Source organism: Poecilia formosa, unplaced genomic scaffold (genome assembly GCF_000485575.1).
Source record: "Poecilia formosa unplaced genomic scaffold, Poecilia_formosa-5.1.2 Scaffold394, whole genome shotgun sequence".
NCBI lineage: Eukaryota > Metazoa > Chordata > Actinopteri > Cyprinodontiformes > Poeciliidae > Poecilia > Poecilia formosa.
The window spans coordinates 484,038-494,793 of record NW_006800333.1 but is presented as its reverse complement, the minus strand read 5'-3'; the positions used below and the strand labels follow the sequence as shown (position 1 = coordinate 494,793).

At 39.8% G+C, this 10,756-nt stretch overlaps 2 protein-coding genes across 3 annotated transcripts in view; one reads left to right on the top strand and one right to left on the bottom strand.

Moving 5' to 3' along the window:
• Nucleotides 1–552: 552 nt before the first annotated feature.
• Nucleotides 553–3,640, bottom strand: LOC103154671 (putative uncharacterized protein DDB_G0290521). Of its 2 annotated transcripts, XM_016662890.1 has the most exons (6): nucleotides 3,305–3,640; nucleotides 2,136–2,189; nucleotides 2,058–2,087; nucleotides 1,992–2,009; nucleotides 1,176–1,226; nucleotides 553–929 (listed from the first exon to the last, which is right to left on the bottom strand). In XM_016662890.1, exons 1-6 carry the CDS (start codon nucleotides 3,546–3,548, stop codon nucleotides 913–915), a joined length of 414 nt encoding a protein of 137 aa, XP_016518376.1. In that variant the 5' UTR covers nucleotides 3,549–3,640; the 3' UTR covers nucleotides 553–912. The 2 variants fall into 2 exon arrangements, with proteins under 2 accessions (XP_016518376.1, XP_016518375.1); XM_016662889.1 differs by having other exon boundaries at nucleotides 1,992–2,087.
• A 2,622-nt stretch (nucleotides 3,641–6,262) lies between these two features.
• Nucleotides 6,263–10,756, top strand: part of LOC103154670 (uncharacterized) — an 8,794-nt gene continuing 4,300 nt past the window's right edge. Inside the window, exons 1-5 of the mRNA XM_007576034.2 lie at nucleotides 6,263–6,351; nucleotides 7,353–7,466; nucleotides 8,596–8,674; nucleotides 8,820–9,048; nucleotides 10,658–10,715. Coding sequence (XP_007576096.2) covers nucleotides 6,263–6,351; nucleotides 7,353–7,466; nucleotides 8,596–8,674; nucleotides 8,820–9,048; nucleotides 10,658–10,715 — 569 coding nt within the window. The remainder of the gene's footprint in view (nucleotides 6,352–7,352; nucleotides 7,467–8,595; nucleotides 8,675–8,819; nucleotides 9,049–10,657; nucleotides 10,716–10,756) is intronic.

Here is a 10,756-nt window from a genome sequence, read left to right as displayed (position 1 = left end):
CGTCGTGGTGGAGCGCTGCTCTGTGAGGCTGAAGCTGGGGCTCGGTCCACCCAGGCGTTTTAACAGATGAATGGTTGCCATGGAGATCAAAGGATTTCTCAAACATGCATGAAAGAATCAAAGCAAGGTTTCTCCAGGTGAGAGTAAAAGTATAACATGATGTGAAGCTCAAAAACCCTTTTAAGCAAGAGACACTTGGCTGAAAACCATTTGAAATCAAACTAAAACAGAAAACAGTTCAAAGTGCCTTAAACAAAATTACAAATAAAATAGAATAAAGGAGCAAATGAAACCAATAACCAGTAAAATAAAGCAGTGGCATCACAGAACAGTATGAAGATATGTGAACTTTGAATCAAAGGGCATAAAAATTAGCTTAAATTTAAACTAATTAAGATTAGAATAAGACTCAGTAAAGAACAGCTTCTCTGTATTCAACCAGCTTTGCTAAAACATTATTTTAATTATTTTCTGAATTAAAAGTCAATAACCCTTTAGATAATTGATTCTTAATGCTGTGTTACCTAGCAACCACATAAAGAGAGACTGTGACTTTATCGGACAGGTTTTAATGGAAATAATATCCCACAGAACAGGTAATGATTGGGACATGATCTGTTTGATAAAGTTTATCATTCCTTTTACCTTCCATATTGTAAATACTGACATTCTGACTGTAACTGAGGCTCCTTGAATTTCTCAATCATACATTCATGTTAAACAGCCATTTAGAGTTAAACAGTTAATTATTAAAGTTCAACAATTCATCTTCATGTAATTGTTTCCAGATTAAAAGTGAACTTCTGGTCAGCATGTCGGTGAGGAGCTGCTGGTTCTTCAGGAACATCTTGATGGACTTGCAGTCCGTTCAGTGGGTCACGGTGCGGCTGGAAGGTCCCTTTAGTGCAGATTTTACCTCAAGTCAGACTCTGAAAGAAAACATCAGACATGCTGCTTGGTCACAGAATCACTTCATGATTTTAAATGAACAGCATTAGAACACATTTTCAGATTTTTCAAACTTTACTGGAAAACACAGAGGAGTGAAATGTTTCAGTTTCAGGAGCAGCAGGTCGCTTAATAATCTGCTCTCTGCTGCTTTCAAATTTCTTATTTCTCTTTAATATTAAAATGATGTTTCAACAAGTTTAAAGAGGAAAAAGCAGAAAACTCACCATCACTGAGAGAAGCATTTGAAGCTTGAACTGCCTGCTGAGGAAAGACAACTGCAGCAATAAAAACAATATCAATTTCTGACAAAAACCATCTCAACAGGAAAAATACATTCTGGAGGTTTTATACCATGAAGTTTCTGTTTTCCTTATCGAACACCATTTCCCAGCAGCCTTTGTTCAGTCATGTGACCAAATGGTGTTTAGGTCTTTCCTGCCATCATGTCTGCTTGGTGAACTGCCTGCCTGGACCTGAGCAGGTCCATCTGGACCTCGGCCTCATCCATCTCAGCCGACCTCAGAGGCGTTTTTCTATCTTAGTGGAAACTTGGCACTGATGCTCCTCCCTGTTGGTCAGGGAGCTTCATGCTTTACCTGCAGGCTTGTTGCACCAGGTGTTGTGCTGCTGCTGCAGGCTGCTGCAGGGCGTCTGTGAACAGACTGACCCATTAAACCTGCCTGATCTGGTGCAGCCTGCAGCCATCATGACGGGGTCTCTGCTGGCTTTAGGAGCATCAGATCTCCACCTTTCACTTCCTGGACTGTCAGACTCCAGTTGATGCTGAACATTTCTAAACACTTCAAGCAAATTTACAAACTGTCAGCTTTGAACTGACAGATTTCTGTGAAACATCCCAACAGCTTTAGTGCCGAATAGGAAAACTATAATCAGATAAAAAGTAAAAACTTTGTAGTTGTGACTGAAGCACAGCCAGCTGCACATCACTGAACAAAGATAGGTGGGAATATTTCACTCTTTGTGGATGAAACTTTACTAGTGCTTTGCATTTTTAAATGAAGTAAAGAAGTAGAGCTAACCTCCAACCGGAGTTGGACCTGGACCCAGACTCAGACCTGGACCTGGACCCGGACCTGGACCTGGACCCAGACCTGGACCTGGACCCGGACCTGGACCTGGACCCGGACCTGGACCTGGACCCAGACCTGGACCTGGACCCGGACCTGGACCTGGGTCACGGTCAGGTGTTCCTAGACCTGCTTTCTTGGCTTCTTCAGCTGCAAATATAGAAAACAATATTTGTTTTCAATAGTTTATTGCAATTACAGAAATATTTTAGAGATGAAAAGCTGTAATGTTGGTGCAGGAACTGCCACAAGGTCCTAAACATGGCTGCTTCAACTTCTCTCAATTTACCGATTCCCACAAAACCTTTATTGCACCAAAATGTTTAGATTTTTTTGCTGCATCTGTTCATCAAAACTCCTGATGCAACAGCAGCCTCAGCAGTTTCCTTGCAGTTCAGTCCTCAGCTTTAAGTTTCTCCACAAACTCTCCTGCTCATCAGATCTGTCACCTCAGAGCCTCTTTATCCAGTCAGAGATCGTTTTCTGTGTGAAACCGAGTTTCTGCAGTTTGTCTGGTTATCCACTATACGCAAAAAGTATTTTAAAGATTTTTAACTATTATCTACAAATACCTTTAAGATATCTTGAATTATGGGTGTCATTCACAATATCTCTACAGTCAGAACAAAAAGCATATCTCAAATTCGCTTTATGACTGATCATAACAGTAGATAGTAATTCACTGCAGATATCTTGAATTAGAGCCTCCATACGACTCAATGATCAGCCAGAAGTTAGAGATATATCAAATAAGTATTATTAAATATGATTAGAGATATCTTAATTCACTAACGCATCTAGTCATATGTTTCAGATCAGATATCTGTAATGTACAGAAAATGAAGCTGACGTGGCATTTAAGATCAGATCCAGATCCAAACAGGGCGGTCAGAACTAAACTGTTCTGTTTCCAACAGTTTCCCGTGGAGCAAACTGCAGTTTCCTCCAACAAAGAAAAGAAAAAAGTCTGAACTGAAACTTAGGGCCGATTTTTAGGGCGTTTCTCCTTTTTCTGTGGTTTTTACGCATCGGGTCATTGAGAGACTAAAGAAACAGGAAACGGGAACTATTCGGATGTTGAGGGTTGTGAAAGTAAAAAAGAGCCGAACTGGTTTAACTTTTACTCTGTGAAATCAGTTCATTCAGAGAGAAAACGTTCAAACATGTTAAAACCTGAGGATGAAACATTTTGAGTTCTCCTGCTGAGCTGATCGGATCTCAGTGCGGAAGGAATCAACGGGTCCAGAAGTTGTGCAGATTTTTACCCAGTTCCTCCGCCGCCTGTTTGCAGTTGTTCGCTCTCAGGATGTCCTCTGCTTCCTTCAGGACGTTTTTCTCAGTGTAAGCTTGAACCATCACATCTGTAATCACCAAGAACCCTTTCTTCTGCACCTGGCTCGTCTTCACAACTCCCCGGTTCAGCAGTTCTGACCGGAACTTGTCAAGGTTCTCGTCTGACAGGTTCTCCAGGATGTCACTTAAAATCTTTTTGGCCGTTTTGGGAGCCATTTCTCATAACATGATCCAGATGTGCCGCGTGGCGCTGGTCTGAAGTCAGCCCAGACTCGTTTCCGCTCTCAGCGGGAACGTTCTCTGTTTAAGTTCTGAGGAAATGAGGTTTCAACAACAACTTTCCATCTAATTCAAACACATTTTCTCTCAGGCCTGCAGATATTTGTTGCTTCATATGTTTGATAGATTATTAAAGATGACAATGTTTCTGGAAGTGCAGCGGGGTTCCTTATTGTAAAACAACAGGCCAGTTTACCAGCAGACAGAGGTCCCTGAAGGCACCATTTCTCCTCAGCTCCGTTATAAACATTCAGCTAACACACCCAGCTGGACTTACACACCGTCATAAACCCCCCAGAGAAACTTCTTGCAGGTGGAGACAATTTTAAAAAGTTCTGCTGCTTTTGAGGGATGAAATACTAAACAGGAACAAAGATGGGACACAACAAAATGTGCATTTATTACTGCAGTCTGTGGAGTCTAAGTAAAGTAGCTTTATGTTTCATAAGACAATCAATAATCCAAACTGCAGAGGAGAATCAACATCCAAAAGATGAAGAGAAAAACGTTTGTCTGTTTCAAAACACAAACATTTTTCATTTCTAACTTGAACTTCAAAAAGGAAGCAGAAACCTGAAGGAATCTGCTTTAATGTTCCAATTTGTTTATGGCAAGATTTTTACTTTGTTACAATTTTTTCATACATCTGTGAGGACCACTGAAAGAGCAACAGAATAATGTGAATAATGAACGCTGATGTAAGTTTTGTCTGAATGAGGATTTTAACTGAAGATCAGAAAAAAATCAAACCAAAACCAGACAAGAGAAACATAATTCAGACTGTAAATCCATCACAACCTGGAGAAAATACAATTCAGAAATTTATCAAAGGAAAATTTCATATCTAAGTTCATCCATGGTATTATGACAGAATCAAAATCTTTTGGACGATTGTCCATTTTAATTACTTTAAAAAGAAGTTGAGGCTTTTCTGAGAATCTTTTATCTGTTAAAGTAATGTCACTTTAACTTCCTTCTATCTTTGTGTTTTCATTAGTCTGTAAGAGTCTCAGAAAAAAATCCTTTCAACATGTTTTCATTGTCATTAAATATGTTTCCCTTTCATTCTTCAGGTTGGTGTCAGTGTTACGGTAACATGGACTTTGTTCGTTTGTTCTGTTAAAAATTGTTCAGACAGAAACCGTCTGTGTGCTGGGAGGATCAGAGCGGCGCAGGAAGATTAAATGAAAACTGTTGATCTGTGGCGTCCATCCTGACTGGCGCCTCCGTTCTCATGGTTCCAGTGTTTCTGAATAGATGAACGAACATCATTATCAATATTTAAAGTTGAAATTCAGTTTGGCTGTAGCGGCTGTGAGGTTTGTGTTTCTGCCCCACCTCTAAAACAGGTGAGGTTCTGAGTCCATCCAGGGATCTGCTCACCTGGACCAAAGTCCGAATCGGTTCTGGTCTCCCATCTTGAGGAAAGACGTCTTCTCCGAAACTTTAGATGGTTGGAATAACTGTAAGTTTGCTTTTTCCATTCTTTCAAAATGTTTTCTTGATGTTTGGAGACATTTTGTCTTATTCCAGGTTAAACTTTGATCTCTTTCTGTGTGAATAAAACTGATTAAATGTGAAAAAGGACAGAAACCTGCAGCACCTTCCACAGTGAAATTACATTTATTTCATTCAGATTATGGATCCTATATTCAGCTTTGTTGCTTCACATCATCTGGTTTATTAGCTGATTGTTCTGCATCTTCAGTCTGTCATGGTTTTATTTAACATTATTTAACAAAACTGTTTCTGCAGTTTTGTGGACAGTTTTTCTTTTTATGTTTTATTTTCTATATATCTTGAATCTTTAATAATAATAATAATAATAATAATAATAATAATAATAATAATAATAATAATAACGCCAAAGAACTTCCAATTGGTAATTGAAGTAAAGTAGCTTCGATTTCAAAGAAGCCGACATTGAAGTCAATTGGCAAATGAACCATCACCAAAGAGGAAGGCTCTTGTTGTCTCACTGCACCCAAGAGATGCATAAGCTTCTTCTTAAATCCATGGAAACGCAACAGTTTGTAAGGTAGGTGAGTTAGCTCAGCAGGTTAGAGCACCAGGCTGGTAATCATAAGGTTGTTGGTTCAAACCCCACATGGGGCAATTCATGTGTAAGGTCTTTCAATCAATAAATAAGGTTTCAAAACCAAAATTAAAAATGGTTCAAAAATAAAATCAATGGTGTCTGTTCAGTCCAAAAGACACCATTTTGCCTTTGGCGCGTTAAATTCAAGTCTCCATTACAGACCAGAGAAAACTAAAGAAAATGCAACGTTGTGTTAATCCATTTGAGGAGCCGGTAGTTTATCTGGAACCTGGGTTCATGTTACCCAGGAGAGCGGCGTTCTGGAGGAGCTGCAGCACATGAAATGACATGGCGGGCCACATGTGGCCCGCGGGCCTTGAGTTTGACACATGTGCTCTAAATGAATAATTTCTATACCAACCACTGGCTCAGAGGCTCCACTTAGTGGACGGATGCTGATGTTGAACAGAAATCAATCAGAGGAGGAGCAGCTGATCTATAGAGGAATAATTATATTTATTTATCCAGTAGTGTTAACATGCAGATGAATGATGTGAGTTTCCTCTGCAGGTGAAAGTAGGAAGTGTGTGTGATCTGGTGTGAACTCAGCAGCATGGATCGGAGTGAGGACCGAGGGGAGGCAGACCCCCTCTCTAAAACTGATCCGTGTGGAGAACCTGAGAGTCAGAGCAAAGGTCAGAGGTGAGGTCAGCATCTCTAACTGCTCAATGCAAACCGAGGCTGTCGACGAGTGAAACAGGAATAAAGCAGAAGATAAAATCAGATGGTATTAAAACTCTGGGAAATTATTTGACTGTAATAAAAAATAAATAACTGGTCAATGTGGATAAAATGTGGCTGAAAATGAAGCAGAATGTGGTTCATATTACTACAGTATTATACTGAACAGGCCAAATAAAAAACTGTCTCCATTGTAATCTGTCCACCAAGTCATTGTCAATAATTTGGATTAAAATGTCAGATCATCAGAAACAATCATCAACACTGTCCTGAAATTAGAAAGATGTGAATAACAATAACTTTTACAATTATTAGCATTAAAAATGCATTTTGTTTAATCAGTGACTCAAACAACCTGCATGTGTGAGAATCTGATCTCTGACTCCTTCACATGATGCAGGTCTTATGAATTCTGTTTTAATTACAGTTTGATTCTCTTTCAGCTGTTTCCATTATCTATAGCAGCAATAAATCCATAAATTCAGCAAAAAAGTAAAAATAGTATGTCTCCAGTCTCAGCAGTATTGGTTCTGTTCTGCTGATCCGAGTTCTGTCAGCTCTGATGCTGCAGAGACCCGTTAACCTGCCTTTACTCACAGTCTCAGTCCAGAACCGGAGCCTGGTGCTGGATCTGAACATGGAAACGGACTGGAACCAGAACCAAAGCCCGTCTGTGACCCAGGGACCAGCTCCAGCATGGCCACCCACTTTACTGATGTTAAACACACGGGTCCATCAGACACACTGTGCGTTTTGGTTTTTCCAAAGACACTGAGAAATTTATTAAAGATGATAAATGATATCTTAAATATGTTTTTGTCATAATTGTATGTTTAGAATTTTATCTTTTTTTTTCCCCTCCAGCTTTTATTTCCGATGAATAATTAGTAACACATTCAGTTTTACAGAATCAGATTTGGGTGAAATGCAGAGGAAAGTCATCAGGAATGTTTTCCTCCTAGGATCCATCAGAGAGAGAAACCAGAGGAAGAACCTGGACCCGAGTCCTTCAGCAGCAACGAGTCCATGTTTCAGAACATCGAGTTCACGTCCAGCCGCACCGCGGCTGCAAGGAGGTGAGCTTTAAATCCGTCTGACGTGTTTCAGTGGAATATTTGATTTTCACTTTTCATTTTATTGGTGGGATGTTTCAGGTTCACAGTCTGAAGTTTGACTGTAATAAATTATATTACAGTCATTATATATTGACCAGTTATTTGTCACTGATGTTTATTTTGTCACTGAAGGCACAAAACTTCATTTGTCTTGACAAAATTCATCTTGTAGCGGTTACAGGTGTGTATCTGGATCAGCTGCAAATGTAAAAACGTGACAGAGAAATTAGAGTAAGAATGAAATAAATGAACAACACAAACCATGAAGTAAACATTCACCTGAACAGTTGTGAGAAAAAGAAAGTAAATCCTCTTCAAGAACCTGAATTCAGTAAAATAAGTTTAATATAAACTGTATAATATTCTCTTCCTTCCTCTTTGCTTTTGGGTTATCTGAATAGTTTATCTGTCCTCACACAGAAAACCTCTACATAAAACAGCAGGACACGACTTGATGCTCGACACCAACGGTTCTGTTGCCTTCCTGACCCAGAACAGAACTTATCCGGGTCCAAGCTGTCTCCTTTAACATCAAACAGAAAACCTCTTTTCTTACCAAAAGGCAAATGACAAGAACATCTTAGATGTTCAGCAATGAAAACCTTCACAGCTGTAATCAAATCAAGCTTCTCTTCCGTTTGTTGGGAAACGTCCAACACAAACCGAGACAATCGGATCTGCTGGTCTGAACCCACCAATCCACCAGAATCCACTGTCAGCTGGACTCTTTTGACTTTTGTTCTCTGCAATGTTTTAATCTATTTATTTCTTCTCTTCTGACTCTTGTAAGTTTTTCCAGGTTCTGAACTCTTCTAAAGTTAACCCTCCAGTTTGTGTGAAAAGACAAAATGTTCTACAACTACTGGATATTTTAAAAACTAGGTTTGCTTCCGGAACCAGCAGGACGGGTTCACATGGTCCACTATATGATCCGACATCTTCCACATTGCTTCCTTCCACTGAGAAAGTTTCTGTAAATAAACTGACTGATGTTCTGGACTGAGCGGCCCGGTATTTGCACATCCTGAAGATGAGCAGAAGAGACAACAGGTTTTCTAATAGGAGCTAATTATTCATGGTTCCTCCTCAGAGATGATGGGCAGAAGTTAGATGTTCCCATTGTTCAGCCTGAACAGCAGGATCAAGCACAGCTGGACTCCATATTCATGGTGTGTACATGTGCAGCTACGCTACATCTGTTCTGGTTACAATAATCTCCATGCTGCTGTTCCTGGACGGAGACTTGTCTCTCTGTTCAGCAGCCATCTGCCCTGAATCTGCCTGATGAGTCCTTCATATCTGATCCTGTTCCAGATGCTGGAGGACAACATCGTTAGCTTTGTGCGAAACGAGCTGAAGATCATCCAGAGGTTTCTGAGCTCTGATGACTGTCCAAAACTCGCTGAGAGTCAGAGGGAGGATGAGAATGTGTTGGAGGGCGATGAAGAGCAGGAGAGAAGCAGCAGAAAAGCTTTTGTGAAGATCATTGTACATTTTCTGAGGAGGATGAAGCAGGAGCAGCTGGCTGTCCGCCTGCAGAGCAGTAAGATCATGTTTTCATGAAGATTTAACCAGATAGATGAACGCTAATTAATGGAAATCATTTACAGAGTCTTGCTAAAGTATCAGCGCCCCCAAAACTCTTTCCCATTTTGTCGTGTTACAACATATCACAGTATTTTATCTGTTTCTATGATTGTTCTCCTCTGAACTGAGATGCCAGCTGTTTCTCCAGGTATTTGTTGGAACCACCTGTCCAGTCTCACTTCCCCCAGTGCTCCAATGCTCCGGGGTAAAACCGCTACCTTTACCTGCTAGGCCCGATGCAGCTCTTCCCTGAGCCTCTGGTGGTTCTCCAGCTTCTCTCCTCCGTTGCTTCCATCATTTAGGAAAGCTGCATCGAGCACAGCGGCTGTCTTCTGCTGCCCATCAACGACGATGATGCAAAATCTTACTAGCAGCTTGTCTCAAGTCAATAATTCTTTTATATTGATTAAAAAGTTGTAGTCCTTTTGTGTCTCTTATAAAATTGGAAAAATGTCTTGTGATAAGTGAAATAAACTGTCAATGGAGCAAATACTTTTTAATCCATATTACAGAATTACTGACTTAAACCAAGCTCCCATTTCTTGCTGAAAAGTTATTTCTAAGTTAGTTTTGTGTTTTTTCAAGTCTACTTAGATATTTGCAGTAGAGTCCAGAGCAAAATGTATTGGTAATATTTTGTTTTTACAGTGTAGTCCATTAGTATCTGAAAGTCCCACAGGATTATTCTACATTTCTTATTTCTTTGATGGATATTTCTTAGTTTTTCTTGAGAATAAATATGGTGGAGTAATGCTACTCCTACTTGAGGACAATTCTTCATATTCTATGTAATCATGGCAGGTTTTGTTTCCCTGAGGAAGATTAATTAGCAGCAGCCTGTTAAAATCAGAAATGCGTACATTCTGCACAGGTGAACATTTTCACCTGAAGTTATTTTAGATAACACTGCTGTTCAAAGCCTTTGTTGCTATTGTAATTTTAATTTATCAAGTTTTCCATTTATTCAAAGCAATATTGTGTCCTGCTTTCTACATGCTTACTACATGTAAAATGATTTGTCCATCAACAGGAAAATAATTTTGATGCTCTATCCTGCTTCTCTCCCTCACAGCCGTGACAAATCCATGGCTCACTTCAGAGAAGAGGGAGGAAGATAACACAAGTTTCTTCTTTGTCTCTTGTTCGACTTGATGGATTTTTGAGGCTGTGTTCAAACTTGAGAGTGAGGGATGGGCACCATGGGGAGACTGAAGGAGATTCATCTTTTTATGGAGCAGATTTATGTATTTCTTATCTATTCACACATTTTTAGTTAAATATGTTGTCATTCTGACTTAATGTAGCGATTGAGCCTGATCGCTGCTCTCTCCCCCTCGACCACTTGGTGCCCTACCCACAGTGCATTGAGGCACTATGAACCACAGTACTGTACAACCCCAATCAATACAACCCCAATAAAAACTTTGCAGTTGTAAAGTGACAACTTATAAATGGTTCAATAGCTACAAATACCTTTGAAAGGCGCTGCATTTGGATGATCTCTGTTTAAGAGACATAGATGTGAATTGTCTCATTAAGCTAATTATGTTTTTGTGATAATTCAGAACATCGTGTTGCTGTTTGTGAGCCCAAACATAAAGCAGCTCTGAAGAAGAAGTTCCAGTCTGTGTTTGAGGGAATCGCTAAAGCAGGAAGTCCAACCC

Coding starts and splice junctions, on each gene's coding strand:
- LOC103154671 (XM_016662889.1), bottom strand. CDS start 3,548: ATGGCTCCCAAAACGGCCAAAAAGATTTTAAGTGACATCCTGGAGAAC. Junction 2,190..3,304: donor ACAGGCGGCGGAGGAACTGG/GTAAAAATCTGC, acceptor CTATATTTGCAG/CTGAAGAAGCCAAGAAAGCA. Junction 2,088..2,135: donor TGACCGTGACCCAGGTCCAG/GTCCGGGTCCAG, acceptor GTCCGGGTCCAG/GTCCAGGTCCGGGTCCAGGT.